This window comes from Vombatus ursinus, unplaced genomic scaffold (assembly GCF_900497805.2).
Source record: "Vombatus ursinus unplaced genomic scaffold, bare-nosed wombat genome assembly UNPS02014863.1, whole genome shotgun sequence".
NCBI classification, from domain to species: Eukaryota; Metazoa; Chordata; class Mammalia; order Diprotodontia; family Vombatidae; genus Vombatus; species Vombatus ursinus.
In genome coordinates, this window is record NW_020954641.1 from 39,500,251 (window position 1) to 39,519,603 (window position 19,353).

Sequence of the window (19,353 nt, forward strand, 5' to 3'; positions counted from 1 at the left end):
CCCTCCCCAGCACCCCGCTCAGAGAGCTGTGAAGAGAAGGGACAAAGATTAGGTCAGAGATAAGGCAGCACAGGAACTAAGCCCATTTCCCCCTCCACCATCAAGGACAACCAGAACATAATACCCAGGCTTACCATGGGGGGCACTCATTGCTCCACACCTCCCTTGTCAAAGTCATTATCTGCAGCTTCTCTAGTCTTCGGCTACCCTGCCCATCAGGTCGGGCCTCCAACCTCCTCAGGCAGTTTCCAGAATATTATTAAGAAATGCACAGTGTGGTTATAGGCTCTGACCCCAAATGACTTTAACTCTGACAAGAGTTCCTAAGACACTCTGTGGGAAAACACCCTCTGACAGCACATGAATATAAAAGTTTTCTTTCAAGAGTTTTCCAGTAGTAATATAGTAGAAGTAACCCAGCCTTTCATACCAAATGCAGACAGGCCAACTGGCCCTTTGGCGGAAAGCCACACATGCTGAGACTTCTGCAGAAAGCTTTTCCTTATTTCCACCCCTCTCCTCAATTAGAAGTGTTCTACCAACCAACCTTATATTTAACTACTTTACTACATTTGTTGTATTAATCAACTTCATATTTTTGCTGCATATATTTTTATATGTACTTATCTCCCCCATTAGAATCTAAGTTCTTTTGATAATAGGTACTGTTTCATTTTTTTTATTTGTATCCCCAGTCTAGCACTTAGTAGGTACACAATAAATATCTGTTGACTGACTAAAAACCTTGAGACTTGCACTACCCCCTGAAAATGTGAACAGTGCTTGGGAGAATAAAACGACTATATTTTATAACAAAATAAAGTCTATGGATCCCTTTCTTAGAGTAATGTTTTATTAAATACATGAAATACATAGGAAACCGATTATACTGGAACACAGTTTCCAAAGTACTTAAAAAAAAAACCAAGTTCCCAGAATGGCTGTTATTTAGGCTTACAATCCACTTTACACACTAAATTATCTTACTAAATGCATGCTCACAACAACCTATAAGACAGGTCCTAAAGGTATACTATTCCCATTATACTGATAAGAAAGCTAAGACTTAGAGAAATAAAATTACTTTCCCATAGGCATAAAGCAAGTATGGTCAAAACATCTGGCCTCACCAATTCATTTGCTATATATATAGCCTTAGCAAGTTACTGCCCTTACTCTGAATTCCTAAGCATTAAATATATTTAGTTTTTATCATTCTAGTGCAGAAGAAAGAGTATTAGATTTGTAGTCAGAGATCCTGAGCTCAAAACCCAGATTTGGCACTCGCTCCATGTGGGGCCTTGGGCAAGTCACAACCTCCCTGGGCCTCAGTTTCTTCAACTGCAAAATGAGGGGAATTCAACCAGATGGTATTTCTATTGATTCTCAATGGATATTATAATGTGGGTCCTAGACCTGACATTGCCAATAACTTATGTTTTTATTTTTCCTAGTTTCCTCATCTGAAAAAGGAATCATAGTCATAGCATTTCTACAGTTACTAGAGGTTAAAAAAGTGGCTTAGATACAAGAATTCATTTGATCCTCACAACAACCCTGTGAGACGGGTGTTATTATTTTCCTCATTTTACAAATGAGGAAACTGAGGCAAACAGAGGTTTGGTTTTAAAGTGATTGGACCAGCATAAAATGGCTAATAACTTTCTCAAGAGAGATTTAAACTCAGATCTTCTTTGACCTTAGTCCATCAATATATTCACTATGCCATTTAGTTGTACTACCTTATAAACTTACAAGTATCTAAGAAATGTACCAATAGATATGAAAATATCTGGGAAATTTTTAATTGATATATAAATGCAGACTAAAAGCAAATGTTTTCTAAGTGCTTTCTGTATCTACTTTTGCATTTCCAATTATGCTACTTAGCTCAAAAATCTACTTTGTCTACTCCACAAAATAGGCCCTAAATCATAGTTCAATCTTAGAATAGGCCTTAGAAATCAAATCCTTTCATTCGATAGCTGATAAAATTGAGGTCCAAAGTAGATGAAGTGAATTATCCAGTCACACGGGGAGGAGTTCATGGCAGAGCAGGGATAAGAAAGAACTCAGAATATCCAACCGGTGTTTTTCCCACTCCACCACTACCAGCAGCTGCCTGAACAAACGTGGCTCTACGCTTCATATCCTCTCACCTGAAAAAACTCTTCTTCATTCTATAGCTAGTAAACTTTACACGGCACATGCACTTCCTCCAAATCAGGAAATCTAATGTGGATGAAAAAAGCTTAGACAAAAAAAGTCAGGAAATGTCTCTTAAGTTTGTTACAGTCTGATTCACAGAATCAAGGAATTTCAGGGCTGCAAGGAACCTGAGGCCTTCTAACCCAATCCATACTTTGAACAAAAATCCCCTTTAAAACAATCCCAACGCTAGAATCCTTCTAGGGACTGGTTGTTCCATCTTACATTCTAAGTGGACCACTGCACTTGTAGACAATTCTAACATTGAAGAAGTTTTCTGTACGCTGAGCCAAATTCTACTTCTCCATAATTTTATAACTGCTTTTCTCCCCTCTTCTCTCAATAATTAACTTTAACCAATAAAGGCAAACGTTTCCCTCAGGAAAAACAGAACAGAAAGCATCTGACATAGGTTTTTTACACCTAAGGAACACACTCAGAGCTCTAACTAAGGCAGGACAACTAGGACTTTATCCCAAGGCACAGATATATAGAAGACACAAAACTTATACTCTCTTTCAGCATCAAGAAACAAATGAACTTAGCAAGAATATAAAATTAAAAAGCTACAAGATGGTTGCACTGTGAGCTCTTCCCCTAGCTCCAACGTCCTGAGAAAAGACACACTGGATTACCATGAGGTCCAACTTTACCAGCCTCTTCAATAAGGACCTCATGGGTCCTAGCATGTTTCTACTCACAGAGTAGATTGTGCCCTAAGTGTCCTAAGATTTCTCCCCACCTCTCTCCAATGAGGGAACAGCTAGGTGACATAGTAGATAGAGCACCAGGCCTGGAATCAGGAAGACTCATCTTCCTGAGTTCAAATCTCACATCAGACACTTGCTAGCTATGTGACCCTGGGTAAGTCACTTAACCCTCCCTGTTTGCCGCCTTCTCCTCATTTATAAAATGAGCTAGAAAAGGAAATGGCAATCTGGTATCTCCGCCAAGAAAACCCCAAATAGGGTCAGACTCAACTGAAAACAACTGAACAACAACAATCCTCCAATGAACTTGTCTTTAAAAACTTCATTTGAGGGTATCTTTTGTGAAGCTTGCCCGTATGCCAAAATTACTAGTCATGGTTCTGACTACACTCTTCCAGACTCAACTTCAAAAAAAGAAATGCTGAACCAACATACCCCGCCCCTTAGTGAGTCCCCAAGATTTCTAGCAGATTTAGGAAATAAGAAAGCAGAACAATATTTGGGAAGCTTTTTTGTTCTCATTTTCTTTCTGATGGGGCTGGTCCATTATCCAGTCACAATCACCAAGAGGTGAATTCAGCCTTATCTTAGCAACCACCAACCTTTTTGAATAACTTACACAAAGATCAGATGAAGATAAGAATGTAACAGTAGCTTCACTGAAAATAAGACAAGTGAGTGGCGAGGGAGAAACAAGCAGGTACAACGAGTCCTTTTGAATACTGTCTTCAGGTGATTTCTATTTAGAGGTACACATCTTCATATTAGGAGAATTTGAAAACAAAAACCAGAAATCACCATAGTTAATCTCTAAATGAGAGAGTTTTCATTCACATTAGGAAAGACCTATTTGCTGGACCCAAACATCTAATACAGAAGTTTGTTTGTTTTTTAATGGTGAGTTACTGTAGTACAGGAGCAGCTAAGTGGAGCAGTGTTTAGAGCACTGGGCCTAGAATCAGGAAGACTCATCTTCCAGAGTTCAAATCCAACTTCAGACTCTTACTAGCTGTGTGCCCTGGGCAAGTCATTAATCCTGTTTGCTTCAGTTTCCTCATCTGTAAAATGACCTGGAGAAGGAAATGGCAAACCATTTGAGTATCTTTGCCAAGAAAATCCCAAATGAGGTCACAAAGAGTCAGACGTGACTAAAACGACAACAAAGACAGGGATTCTTACCATTTTTTGTCACAGATTCTTTTAGCAATCCCAAAAAGCCTAAGGAAGCCTTCTTGAATCATGGATAAAATAAAATACATAGGATTACAGAGGAAACTAGTTATATTGAAGCAAGTCCACAGAACCCAGGGTAAGAACTCCTGCCATAGAGAATTAAAAAATGATTTGATTTCTATCACTCAGTTTACATACTGAGTTTACAAATTTTTACTGAACAAACTGGTTATACAACGAGAAACTCAGACATACTCATTTGATGCCTCCAACATGCCCTCACAAGGAACCAAGAATTGTCTGCTCCTGTTCCACAGACAGTTTCCTTGGCATAGGGGTAGCGACATATCAAATTACACCAACTATATATAATGTATGTATATATATGTGTGTGTATATATATATGGAGAGAGAGAAAGAGGAAGAGAAATTGAGACAGAGTACTATATATTATATATAGTATAAATACATGGTATGTTATGTATAGCATATTATGTATAGGATATATATGTATACACACACACAGTGACATGTCTTTGATGTCTCAAAGGGTGTCTGTGTCCGTACGTATGGAAGGAGAAAGGGAAGGAACGGAGAAGGGCCTGGAGTGCACAATATGCTGACAATCGAGCTGGAATCACGGCAGGATAAGCTTAACACCTGCACCTCCTTGAGAGCCATGAAAAGGGGGTGCTATGGGGGTCTCTCACATGACGTCCACCCTGCACCTTTGGTCACAGCAATGCCATTGCCTCCTCCCGGATGAACCAGTCTTAAGATTCCCACCTTCCCAAATGAGAAACTCTCCTCACTCTGGAACAAACAATCCCTGCCTCCTAAACAGTAAGCTGCTGCCCAGCTAGCTAAAGCCTCAGGACTCCTTCCTTCACACCCTCTCCAGGGCAGTGTGCTCTCCACCAAGGTGAAATGAGCCAGACGCAGAGAGTGACAAGGCAATGACAATACTGCCAAGCAGTTTTCCTCACTATTTCCCCCTTTCCTCAGCTCTGTTTTCTACAGGAATTTGTAAACACTTCCTACTCTAAATTTGCAAACATTCCTTTGGCCCCCTTCCTCTATTTACTAATGCTGTGGTTCCTTTCCTAACCAGCTAGCATATTTTTTTTTCTTCTAAGAACCTCCATTTTTAATCTCTCTCTCTCCCTTTGTCCTCTTTCCCTCCTTTTTCCTCCCTCCCTCCCTCCCTCTCCCTTTCTCTCTCTCTCTCTCTCTCACACACACACACACACACATATACACACACACACAACCCTTCAGATTATTTTCATCCTCTCGCTCCTTCAGAGTCCTAGCAACTCTCAGGAGATTACCTGCACAGGCTTTTTGGAACAGGCTGAACAGGAGGTAGGAAGCTGGAGATTTCAACACAAACTCAGCCATTACTACACTGTGACACCTTGATTCTTCTCTGTATGACTAAGCTCTTCATTGACACCAGGTGAACAGATGGTGTGAGATAAGCAGTGTAGGGAAAAGTGAACTATACTTAAGTCATAGGACCTGGGTTCAAGTGCAAGCTCTGACAGTTTATAAACTATTTGACCTTGGATGAGTCACTTCAGAAGATGATTGTAAATCCAATGGAAGGACCTTAGACATCATCTAGTTTAATCCCCTCTTTTTACAGATGGGTGAACAGAAGCCCAGAAATGGGAAATGACTTGCCCTATGTCACATGGACACTTAATGACTGAGTCAGGGGGATTAGAAGATAGGATTTCTGATTTAAAATCCAACCTTCTTTGCAGCACAGCCTGGAATAGGAAGATACGTGGATCAATCTCAGAAAAATGACACAGTGACCCAGAAGATTGTTTTAACAATACTGGTCAATGAGGTGGAGAGGAGTTGAGCCATGAGAAAGACATTTCATCATATCCAACGATAGAAGTATCTTGACTGCCACTTCTCCAGACTTGGTTTTTTTCATATTTACAGGATAGTAACTATGAAGCAGCGTCACTCCCAACAATTTTCTCAGCACCTGGAAGTGGAGTCATGAGAGCTGGGTTCAAATCTTGACTCTGCCATGTTATTCTCCACGTGGACTTCTGGAAATCACATCACCTCTCTTTGCCTCCATTGTCACACGGCTAAAATGAGAAGTTGGCACCCAATGATCTCAAAAGTTCATTTTTTGAACCTTCGACCTTGAAAAAAAAGTGGCTTATTCTAATCAATCAATAAGCACCTATGGACCAGGCACCATCCGAGGCCCTGGAAACACAAATATAAAAAATGAAATGCCTACTCGCAAGAAGCTTACACGCTAAAATTGTACAGTAGACACATCAACCAAACCAATTCCTTGGTCACCTAAAGAATAAAAGTATAGTAGAGATCCACACGACCTTTCCAATTTAAAGCAAGATGGTTCATACTCAATGTAAGAAAACTGGGCCAAAACGAACCAGGGGCTAATAATCCAATCTCAGACTAATGCTTCTATCTTGCCCACCAACACAACAGCTTACTACCCATTAGCTGGGGTAACAGGTGTCACAAAGGTAAGGCATCAAAAAACCGACCTCACGCCTATTGCTGTTAACAGAGGTACAAAGGAGATGTCTGCCAATCAATTCAAACTCCTAGGCTAAAATGAGGGTTCTGAATTATTTGTGGATTTAACATGACCATCAGTCACCACAGATTACTGAAGGAATGGCTCAAGATTTACAAGAGTCTAATCAGAAATCCTAGCATAATATTAAAAATCACACCATTGGCAGACATTTTATCCTAATCTTTTAAGTCTGGGCTCAGTGCCACAGGAAATATCAAGAGGAAGAGGAAGGACAGCCAGATCACACCTTTATCTTCCCAAGGAACTACCGCATTTTATAAGGAGCTCTCTTTGATCCTATTAACTGGAGGAATGTTCAGGGACATAGTTTTGAATAGAGAGGCCTGGACTACTGTAGCTCTTTTGGCATTATCTCATGGAAGCCTCACAATTCTGTGAGGAAGACACAACAAACAATATCCCTCTTTTCAGGGAGGCCGAGTGATCTGTCCATGGTCACACAACTAATAAATGATGGAGGAGGGATCTGAAATCAAGCTCTTCCTCAGCCCAAATCAGGTCCTCTTTCTGCTTTCAGCTATAACACAGTAACCTGGTTTATCTTAAAAGATATGAGTAGAATTGTAAGAAGCCAACATTACATTCCTGAAATAGATCTAATTATAATTAGAGATACGAAGATATAGAGACATAGACACAGACATAGATACATATAAGACATGAGATGAGATATTTCGACATACTTAACAATCATAGAATTTAGACCAGTAAAGGACCTCTAATCATTTAGTCCAACCTTCTCATTTAAAATATAAGGAAAATAAGGTCAAGAGAAGTTAAGTGACTTTTTCAAGGTCATACAGGTAAACAAATAGCAAAGTCAGAATTAGAGCTTAGGGCCCGGCCAGATCCTTTGACTCCAATGTCCTTTCTTGTATTTCTTGATGCCAGGTTAAATATCATATACCAACTCCACTGGTTTTTCTTTAAGAGAAAACCTTATAGGAACACTAGAGCACCCTATAAAGTCTTTTATTGTGGCAGTTTAAAAAAAAACTTCTCTTCTGTAGGATTTGATGCCCTTCTGTAGAAAAGAAAGAAAGCAAATTGGGGGCCCAGGCTAGGGGAAGAGAGGGAGGGAAAAGGGCCTTCTTTATCTTAAAGCTGCAAAACTTTATTTGGATTCAATGTAGTTTTTGTTTCCTTTATAAATATGCCCGGCAAATGTTGGTTTTGCAAATTACAACCTTTTTCAAATAAGGGGGGAGTACCTTTTAAGGTAGCAAGATGCTAGCTACCCCCTACAAAAATGAAGCAGAAGGAAGAAGTCTCCAGCAACTCACACAAGGAATTGTTTTTAACCAACAGGTCCTTCTTAAAGGATCACAGAATTCAGAACAGAGGAAAGCCCTCAGAGATCACCACATCTCACACCTTCCTTTTTTAAAGATGGGAAAACTGAGGCCCAGGGACTATTTCACAGTCACATAGAAAGTAGCTAAAACCAAAGTTACAACTGTTTCAGGCTCACAAAATCTATACCACACACTAAAGGAGGTAAGGGAGGGTACAGCTTGTCTAGATGAGGGATTAAGAAACAAAGAGTTTAAGTGATTTAGCCAGAGTCGCTGGAATTAGTCAGCAGTGGCAAGGCAACAGTATCTAGAACAGAACCCAGCCTTTTGGCCTCTCCAGTCAATGCTTTATTATCCATGTCTAAATAGAATGAATGCCCCACAATCACCAGTAATCACTCAATCCTGACCCAAAAAAAGTCTATTGCCACAGAAGGTCAAGGGAACCTCAGAGAAGTTTACATGTTCCCCTCTGGCCAGAAGTGGCTATTTCAACATGAAAACTTCAGGCTTGAGAGAACACAGTCCTATAATCTTAGCAAATTCTACAGCATCTTCTGAGACACCAAAGTGGAGCTGGAAGATGAGGCTTGTTACCTGATCACAAATCAACATTTTTATCCTTCAAGAGTCTGATGTACTTGTTTGCTCTCCAAGGGTCTCTAGCTCTACCTAGAGTTTCTATTTCTGTTGCCTGAACTGTTTTTGCTGCTGCTGAGATGAGTATGGTTGTGGTTGTTGAAATCCAGAGATGATACTGAGATCAGCTATGCTAATTAATGACCCAGAACGCAGTGCACAAAGTCAGTGGCACCTCCAAGAAAGCCTGTGAAAAGTACAGATTAACGAGTCTGAAACAAACCTCATTCAATTTGTTTAGGCCTGGTATACTTGTCACCCAGCATGATGGTAACCACAAGTCAATCAGGCCACATTTTTTAGGTATATGTTTACTAAGTGCCTGGTACAATGATAGAACACAAGTATATGAAAGTATAACCATGAAATTTAAAAAATGAAACAATGCCTACTCAGCGTTTACATTATGATACAAAAAGCAAGCTTTCATCCAGTCACCTCCACTAGATAATTAAGCTCTCTGAGAGCAGTAACTGGAGTTTTACTGTCTACAGACTTTTTTTTTTTTTTGACTAGGCAATGAGGTTAAGTGACTTGCCCAGGGTCACACAGCTATCAAGTGTTATGTGTCTGAGGCTGGACTTGAACTCAGGTCCTCCTGACTCCAAGGCAGGTGCTCTATCCACTGCACCACCTAGCTGCCCATGTCTACAGACTTTTAAACCAAGCACAGGCAACTAGGTGGCAAAGTGGACAGAGCTAGACCTGGAGTCAATAAGTTTTTCAGTCATTTCAGCTGTATCTGACTCTTTATGACCCCATTTGGGGTTTTCTCAGCAAAAATACTAGAGTAGTTTGCCATTTCCTTCTCCAGCTCATTTTATAGATGAGAAACTGAGGCAAACAGACTTGCCCAGGATCACACTACTAGTAAGTATCTGAGGTCAGATTTGAACTCAGAAAGATGAATCTTCCTAACTCCAGGTCAGGCACTCTATCCACTACACCACCTAGCAAACCCAACATGTCAAGAAGACCTAAGTTCAAATTCAGCCTCAGAAATTACTAGCTGTCTAACTCTGGGCAAGTCACTTAACTTCTCCGTGGAAACTGGAGTTTCCACATCTGTAAAATGGAGATAATAACAGCATCTACTTCCCAGGGCTGTTGTGAGGATCAAATAAGATAATAATCCAATGAGACTACAAAGTGTTTTGTAAATTCTTTAGTACTAATAAATGCTAACTATTATTATTTGTAGTTTTCTGTTCATAGCAGAATATTTGTTGAATGAATATATTTGTCTCAAATTGCAGAAGAAAAATGACTTCCACTAAAACCTAAAATATTATTAAATTTAAGTGAACTTGTCAAACACTCCCATTTTATTATAAAAAATAATTTGTCCTACGAATGATAGAAATGCAAATTAAAGCACCACTGAGGTTTCACCTCATATCCATTAAATTGGCAAAGATGACAAAAGAGAAAATTGGCAAATTTTGGATGGGGCTGGAGAAAGCAGTAACACTAATTAATGCACTACTGGAGAAACTATGAATTGGTCCAGCCATTCTGGAAAGCAATCTGGAACTATTCCCCAAAACTCATTAAACTCTTCACGCTCAGATTCAACCATACCTCTACACCAAAGAGTGAAAAAAAAAGGACCCATCTATGGAAAAATATATACAGCAGCTCTTTTCATAGCAGCTGAAAACTGAAAACTAAGATGGTGTTCACCTATTGGGGAATGGCTAAACAAATTAAAGTATATGAATATAGTACAATATTTTTGTGTCATAAGAAGTGACAAAATGGGCAGTTTCAGAGGAAACTAGGAGGACATCTATGAATGGATGCAGAGTGAAGTGAGCAGATCAATTTATACAATGACAACATTATAAAAAAAATAGCTCTGAAAGACTTTAGAACTGATCAATGCAATGATAAACCAGAAGTTTATCCATTCCAAGAGGAATGAAGATAAAACACTCTACCTATCTCCTGCTTGAGAAGCAATGGACTTAAAGAAAAGAATAAGACACAGACTTTTAGACATGGCCAGTATGGATACTTGTTTTGCTAGACTATCCATATTTGTTATGAAGGTTTTTCTTTTTCTTCTTTTGAAAACTGTATAATTGGGCAGGGGCAGTGGAAAGAAACAATAAATTATTATATAAATTAATTAGAATGAAAAAGAACATAAATTATCAACTAACTTATTCATTGATTAAAAATTAACAGTGTTTCCTACCGGAAATCCGAAGCACACAAATACAGATTTAGAAATAAAAGGAACTTGAGAGGCCATCAAGTCTAAACCTCATTTCACAAAGGAAACTGAAGCTTAGAAAAGTGATTTACTCAGGCAGCCAGGTGACGCAGTAGACAGGGCAACAGGCCTGGAATCAGGAGGACCTGAGTTCAAATCCAGTCTCAGATACTTATTAGCTGTGTGATCCTGGGCAAGTCATTTAACCCTGATTATCTCAAAAAATAAAAAGAAAGAAAGAAGAAAATGATTTACCCAAAGTCACAGAGGCAGTTAGTGGCAGAGCCACAATTCTAACCAAGGTCCTCTGACTTCAAATCCAGCATATTTTTGGGAAAAGGTAGCACAGCACCAGTCATTGGGTGGAGTTCATCTAGCTATTAGATGATAATTTCAAGCTCCCACAGAAACAGAAGGGATGTTTGGGGAGGGGGGAAGAGATGAAGAAATTGTTTTTTAAATGACTGGCCTATTTTATATGTGACTTAAATGACAAAACATTCCTCAACCATATTTTTGTACAAACCTCCTCTGAGAATGTCACCCACTGATGCCCACACAAGTAGGCCAATTACCAATCAGCAACCACCATAAAGAAGACTCCTGCTCACATTTTTTCTTCCAAAACCAACATCATTTTTAGAAACCTTTTACCCTTAAGGCAAAAAACACTTGACAACTCAGGCTCATAAATCCCTTCAGGCAATTTCCTTATCACACATGTCAGTGGCATGGCCTAGTGATGTACAAAGTCCCAGACTCGTGATTCTCCTAGTCTGCACTTAGAGACTTGTGCAGCCCCTGCTATCTTCACCCCACAAGACAGTCACAGCTGAGACATAAATTACTCAGAAAAGAGTACTATAGCAGTAAGAAAACAGATAAGACTAAAGTAAATCAGTATGACAATGATAACCTTTCCAGGAGCCCCCAACAACACATACGAGTTCTTAGAATCCTAGATTCAAGGTCAGCAGGGGCTTCAGACAGGGTTCATCATGGTCAGCTCCATTTAGAGGGCTTAATTTCTACTAAATCCAAACTTGTATTTTCTCAACTGTGGCTTAGAAAGAAAGCTTGTCAATGGATACTGCTGGTGCTTACGCTCTGGTATCTTAAGATAAGTAAACAGCACAAAGAAGAAATATGACAAAGAACTATAGAACTTCAGCACTGAAAATGGGAGCAGTTAGATGGTATAATGGAATAGAGTACTGGGCCTGGAGTAAGAAAGACTCATCTTGGTGAATTCAAATCTGGCCTCAGACACTTACTAGCTGTGTGACCCAGGGCAAGTCACTTCACCTTGTGTGCCTCAGTTTCCTCATCTGTAAAACGAGCTAGAGAAGGAAATGGCAAAACACTCCAGTGCCTTTACCAAGAAAACCCCAAATGGGGTCAAAGAAGAGTCAGACAAGACTTAACAATGATAACAAAGTACTGAAAAGAAAGAAACAAGTTATTTATTAAGTGCCTTCTACATGCTAGGCACTGTGCTAAGTATTTTAAAAAGATTATCGTATTTGATACTCATAACAACCCTAGGAAGTAGGTACTATTATTATATTCATTTTACAGTTGAGGAAACTGAGGCAGATAGAAATCTAAGTCTCATACAGCTAATATGTGAGGCTGGACATGAAATCAGGTCTCAGCACTCAGTCCACTATCTTCCTAAGAAAGGGATCTTAAGAGATCACAAGATCACCTACATAAAGTTGGAAGGGACCTCAGAATTTTTCTAATCCAGCCCCCTTATTTTACAGAGAAGAAAACTGAGGCTTAAAGAGGTTAGGTGATTTGCCCAAGGTTACACAACAAAAGTCAGAAGTAAGATTTGAACCCAGGTCTCTCCTGACCCCAAGACCAACATGCGTCCTTAGACTCACTACTTCCAATCAAGGAAATCTGATACACGAAAAAGAGGAATGGAGGCACAGGGCTCCTCACTCTAATCCTCACCCACTCCCATTCTATCCTACCTTCAAAATGCAGGTCTAAACTAAGCTGGATTTCAAGGTAGAGGAAGGGTGGCTCCAGCATCACCCTGGAATTTCAAAACATCTCAGAAACACACCTGGAGTGATTGCTCCAGAACTCTTGGGTGAATTCAACCTGAAATACCTAGCTGACCCCTAAACCACTCTATAGAAGCCCAAAGGTACTGGAACTTGGAACAAAGACCTGTCAAATCTACTCCTGAACTCAGAAACACATCTCCAGAATAGGTCTTCTATATAGAGATGATCTAGATATGCTTAATTCATTTTCATCCCAAATTTATTTAAACTCTATTCACTGGAATAATATTGCCTTTCTAAAACTAGAAGAGACAGGTGCACGCAAACAGTATTATTTCCTTTTGGAATAGCTGGGCCCCACTTTGCACTTTTCCAATACTACCTGCCTTACCAATAAGCTAGAGATCATTGAATTTTCAAACCAAAAGGGACTCTGGAGTTTACCTAGAACTGTACTGAGCACAGTACAAAGAGTCCTGGTTTAGCATCAGAACATCTGCATGTGCATTCTACCTCTGCCACTTACCCGTGTGGCCTTGAACAAAAAATCTCCCCTCTCATGACCTCAGTTTCCTCATCTGTAAATGAGGGGGCCAGACTAGAGGCCCCTTGCAGCTCCATATCATGCAATACTAAACTACGTGATCTTGATAATGATGATTCACTCATTATCTATACCTCACTAGATGGTGGTACGGAAAGCCTTAAAGTCTTAGTCTAAGAAAAGTTCTAATTATTATTATAGGTCAGCCTCTTCATTTGCATTTCATAAAAAGGAAACTAAGATGATCTTAAAACCACTACCAATCCTAAAACCTAAATTAATCTATTTAACTTTTTAAAAAATTGAGTTGCCACAAGTTTCCAAATTCATCCTCTACTAGATGTCTCCAGTTTCTACAAAAGCAATATATATCAATTTACAGGTTATTAAGCACTTTATATAAATTATCTCATTTGATTCTTACAACAACCCTGAGAGGTACGAACTGTTATTTACCCCCATTTCTCTGATTAAAAAAAACTGAAGCTCAGAGAGGTCAAGGTCACTCAGCAGCATATGGTATTTCAATCAAACACCTCCTATACAGGTGCCTGCTGCAGGGACTGTACTAAAGGCAAGGGATACAAAACGAGGCAAAAGATAGTCTCTACCCTCAAGGCGCTTACAATCCAGAGGAGGAGACAACACTTGGGATTTTAACTCGGGTCTAACTCCAAGTCTGGCTGTGCTCTCTAGTAAAGTTATTAAGTACAACTCAAATGGCACTTTTTCTATAAAAAAAAAAAGGTTTTGTTCTGGCAAACCTAAAAAAGGTAAAAGTATACAGGAAGTGATTAACACCTATCAAGTCAAGTCTCAATCAGGACGGCAGTGTTACTATCTCAGGTCCATTGGTATTGAGGGATGAGGAGGAAGAGGTAATGGAAGAGAGCCAGAGACAAGCTTATCTATTTTTAAACTCTCACCCACACTTTCAAGAGGAACACTCTGTCTGATTCGAGTCCTCCCACCCGCATCACCTTCTGCTAGTCAGCCGTCGGAACCTGAACACTGGAGCCTCCATTTCTGTTACTTGCCTGTCAACAAATACTGTGAAAGTCAAAACTAATCTCTCTCTCTCTCTCTCTCTCTCTCTCTCTCACTCACACACACACACACACACACACACACACACACACACACGCACGCACAACTAGTGGTAAGAAGCAGCCAGAAAAAAAGATCACCTCTAAAACAAGGGAAATAAAACAGAGACTGTAGTTTGCTAAAGGACCAAAGGGAACCCACTAGCCTTGCTTTGGAGCAGTGATGCAACGCGGCCAAGGGGGCACGCTCGAAAAGTTCTGGCTAGATGCTGCTGGCTAACCGAGGGTTAAGGGTGAGCAGAGAAGAGGATCAGCGTACTTTCCAACTGCATACCAAACGGGTACCCAGAGGTATCGCTTTCCAACTCCCCCGAAGGGCTGCATTGTACCCAAGGCTTCTGCATTCCTTATCTAGCTCCGCAGATCTTCCTCTAACACCTGTGCACCACACACAGCCACCCACAGTGGCAATATTTACCGCTCGGCGCTAGTGTTTCTAAACTGCAGCAGAACTGTTGGTAAACATCACGACAACCCGGAATGCAAGCCTCCGTTCCACCGATGGGTCCTCCCCTTACCTCATCTAATTGTTGCCAGCTCGCTCCATTTTTTCCCTGCTTCCTGCCTCATTACAATAACCTTTCCGCATAGTGGTCTGTCAATCAGTGCCCGCAAGAGGGGAATAAAAAACCCGGAGCTATTCAAGGCGTTAAAGTCTCCAAGAAGATGCCCCTACGGCATCATATCTCCACAGCACTGAGCTGTGGATTCCGACCCCAGGAAGCCCCCCGCCCTCGCCCCACTGGAGCTCGCACCCCTCCCCAGCCCCTAGCGTTCCCCCCAGCCCGGCTGGGGCCAGACGCACGCCTCCCAGCACTTACTCTTGAGCGCCGAGATGAGGGCTTTCCCATCCTTGATGAGCTCTTTAATGAACTTGTTGGTCTTATCCAGCTCAGCTTCATGAGACTTGAGCGTGTCTCGGAACTGCGGGCTGTCCAGGCAGCAGTCACTGAACTCCAGGGCTGGGAGTCCCATAATCTCCCCCAAGCCTGGGGGAGGAAACCTCTCCCCAAGGACAGACTAGCCCAGAGATTTCCCTCCTTCTCCTCCTCCTCCGTGCCCCGAACCCTTGCACTGGCTCCCAGCACCTCTACCCCCCCCAAAAAATGCAAAATGTTCTCGTTTCGTTAGCAAGCCCAGCGTAGCCGGGTCCCCGTGGGGGTGCGCCCTGCGCCACCTCCTCCACAGGTGGGGCTCCGGCTCTTTACAGGGGGTGGGCAGGACCCCGGGAGCCGGCGGGGAGCGAAGAGCAGATTGTGGGGTGCCTCGCGATCCGCATCGGCCGCAGGTTCAGAAGACCGGGAGCAAGAGCAGCCGGGAGCAGAAAGAGCAGGCGAGCGGTGGGGCACTCCTCATGGCGAGCGGTGCACACTGCAAAGCCACAGGCAGCCCCGGAGCAGCTCAGCACAGGTCGGCTGCCTTCCCTTCCCCATTCAATGCGCCGCTGCCTGGAGCGCCCTCTCCCAGCTACCGCCGCTGCTGCTGCCGCCGCCGCCGCCGCCGCGGTCTGGGCCTTCCGAACCTGCTAGCCATGATCTCATCCCGCCAGGGCCAATCAGGGGACTCGCGCCCGCCCGGCCCATGGGCGCGCAGGGAGGGCGCAGAGGAGGGGGTTCCCTGCCCAGCGCCGGGAAGCCCTTCCGCGCGTGGGGCCCAATCAGCGACCGGCTCGCCGGGAGTGGCCGGAGCCCGGGGAGGAGAAAGGAGAGAGGAGGGGTCCTGGAGAAGTGGAAGGAGCTAGGAGGAAGAGGAGGGAGGGGCGTGGTCGGAGCCAGAGTCCTTTTTTGCCCACGCACCGAGCTATATGTCTGCCTTTGCTTCCTCCTAGTGCAAAAGTAGCCGGGGTGCTGCAGCGGAGCCCTGTGGGGGGTACTACAATGTTGGAATGTCGTTCTAGAGCCTCGGGCTCCAGCCCGACCCCCGGGAAGGTGCTGTACCCCACCCCCAACCTGCGCGGGAGAATTTAGTTGGCCTCCCACGCGCTTTGCAAAGACTCGAGATAAAGACGCCTGCCTTTTTTGCAGATTTATTACCAGGGCCCGAAGGCTCCTCTTTCTCACTGCATCAGCTTCCAAAGGGTGACTTTAACCTTCCTTCCTTTCCTGGTCAGGGAGAATAGGAGTTAGGAGCTCAGGGATGGGCACCTGGATGGCCTCAGTGTGAACGTGAGGCCGCTGAGACCTCCCACTCATTGCCTTGGTTAAAGTTAAGGCTCTGGCTGTGCCCTTGGCCTTTGACCTGAGGCTCTCATTGCCAGATTTGGTGTCTTGCATCAGAAGAGCCTGGGGGAGACAGGGAAACATCCCACGTAGAATCAGAGAGCGCTGATGCTGTGACAATCAAACGTTAGTTACGGAGGAGCAAACCGAGGCCCAGAGAGGTTATTCTCCATAGTGATTAGATGGCAGAGTCAGGACTCACCAAGTCCAGTGCTCTGTTAGGTATTGTTTTAACCCTAATGAGGCCAGGCAGCATAATATAAAATACTGAGAATCCTAAAATTGTAAAAGATTGTTTCAACTTCTTACAGGCAAATGTTGGGAAATGTTAACATCCAGCCCACCCCCGCCCCTAGCAAACATTTTTAAATCTCCAAAATACTCTTTAGGAAACAGGATATAAGGTCGTTAAGGGCAAGAAGTGTTTATCATTCATTCTTTTTGTATCCCCAGAACCGGGCTCGTAATAAATACTTGTGTATGTTGAATTGACCATCAAGGTATCTGGGGGGAACACTAGACCAGCAGTGAGGACAGTAATTACCAGTCCTGATTCTGCCCAGACTAGCTGTGTGAAAGTTGAACAAATAGCTTCCCTCTCCTCCGGCCCTCAGTGCCCACATCTATAAATGAGTTAGAGAAGTTGACCATCCATCAGGGAATGGCCAATCAAGTTATGATATAAAAATGTAATGAAATACAATTATGCCATAAGAAATTAAAAATAATAGCTAACATTCACATAGTGCCTACTATCAGCAGGCACCATGCTAACCACTTTACAGACATTATCCCATCTGATCCTCCCAACAACCCCAGGGAGGTAGGTGCTATTATCCGCATTTTACAGATAAGGAAAATGAGGCAAACTGAGATTAAGTGACTTGCCCAGCCCTGGGGTCACATAGCTGTTAAGTATCTGAAGCTGATTTGAACTGAGGTCTTCCTGACTTCAGGGCCAGCACTTTATTCAGTGTGCCAGTTAGCTGACCTATAAGTCTTTGTATCAGTACAAATTTGTTTGATAGCAGCAGTACAGTGAGTACAGAATGTTTCATTGCACCCCCTTCAATAACTATTTCCACTTTTGTTCAATAGTGAAAATTTTTGCCAGGCCCATAGTCATTCACTTTTCTGTGACCTTAAGGGAAATTAGGTAGATAATTATACCTACATATGTATATAAACAGTTAATATTGGAAGTTTATTTAACAGTTACCACAAAAGATTTACTTCTTTCTGCGTGTAGAAGTGGAGTGGGGAAAGGAGGGGAATTTGGAAGCTTGATACAAACACTAACAATGACCATGAATCAACCTTGAAAAAAGACAGGAAATTCAAATGTTCTGTTGATTTCATCTTTGGGTGGGTTTCTTTTGTTTGATTTGTAAGGGGTGGTGACCTTGCCTCTCAGGCTTGTTCAGTCTTCAGAGTTACTTAACCTGGAGGAAATTGTCTTTGTCTACACTGTTTTCTTTAACTTGCCTGTCTGAAGAGAATCATTTTTACTAGTTCCATACTGGTGGTCAGACCAATAGATTTCTTGGACGTTTAAGGAAATTATTATGTGTAATTGTTACCCAAATATCCCCTAACCTACAAGGTTGAGAATAGACCAGGGCCCAGTTCTCTGCTTGTTATGTGTTTACTTTGCCATTCATTAAGGATAAATATGTCCTTGCTGATTTTTTTTGCTTCAGGATTTTAAACTTAGGTCATGACATGTCAGTTAGTTGTAATCCTAGGTGGAAGTAAGGGAACAGAGCAAATGAGAGCATAAATGTATAACTGGAGGGGACTTCAGAGGCCATCTAATCCAATCCTCCTACTTTGCAGATCAGGAAACTGAGGCCGAGAGGTTAAGAAATGACTATTAAAGATTGTACAAGCCTGGCTGTTTCACTGTTCTTTTGAGCTTAGAAATGTTAATTTTGTTAATAGTTATTCTTTCCACCAAAGAATTAAATAGCACTCCAGAAACATCTCCTCAATTTTTAAAATACTATATGCCTATGAGGGTAACAGGAAGGGATTTATTGTTGTTGTTTCATCGTGTCCAACTCTTCATGAGAGGGTTATCTTAGCAAAGATCCTGGAGCAGTTTGCCATTTCCTTCTCCAGCCCATTTTACAGATGAGGAAAATGAGGAAAACTGGGTTAAGTGACTTGCCTAGGGTCATACAGATAGTAAGAATCTGAGGTTACATTTGAACTCAGGTCTGTCCAGACTCCAAGCTGGGTACTCTATTGCACCACCTACCTGCCCCCAGGAAGGTGTTCAGAAGACTCCAAACAAGAGTTTCTTGACAAGTCCTGGGCTTGGTGGGCAGAAGCTATGCAAGGACTAAGGACATATTGCAGATGTGATACCTTGATGTGACAACAAAATTTAGTATATGCAAAGTGAAGCAGAGGATTTAGGCAATGATCCAAATCATTTTAGCTGGAGGCATCTAAGTGGTGCAGTGGACAGAGCACTGGGCCTAGAGTCAGGAAGACATGAGTTCAAATTTGACCTCAGATACTCAGCGGCTGTATGACCCTAGGCAAGTCAATTAACCTCAGTTTCCTCAACTGTAAAATAGAGATAATACTGTGAAGGTCAAATGAGATAT

General features: G+C 42.1%; 1 protein-coding gene across 1 annotated transcript in view; it reads right to left on the reverse strand.

Moving 5' to 3' along the window:
* The window catches only part of ARHGAP26 (Rho GTPase activating protein 26), a 516,697-nt gene extending 500,750 nt beyond the window's left edge, over window positions 1–15,947 (reverse strand). Inside the window, exon 1 of the mRNA XM_027841739.1 lies at window positions 15,341–15,947. Within this exon, the coding sequence (XP_027697540.1) occupies window positions 15,341–15,494 (154 nt within the window). The 5' untranslated portion in view covers window positions 15,495–15,947. The remainder of the gene's footprint in view (window positions 1–15,340) is intronic.
* Between the last annotated feature and the right edge of the window lie 3,406 nt (window positions 15,948–19,353).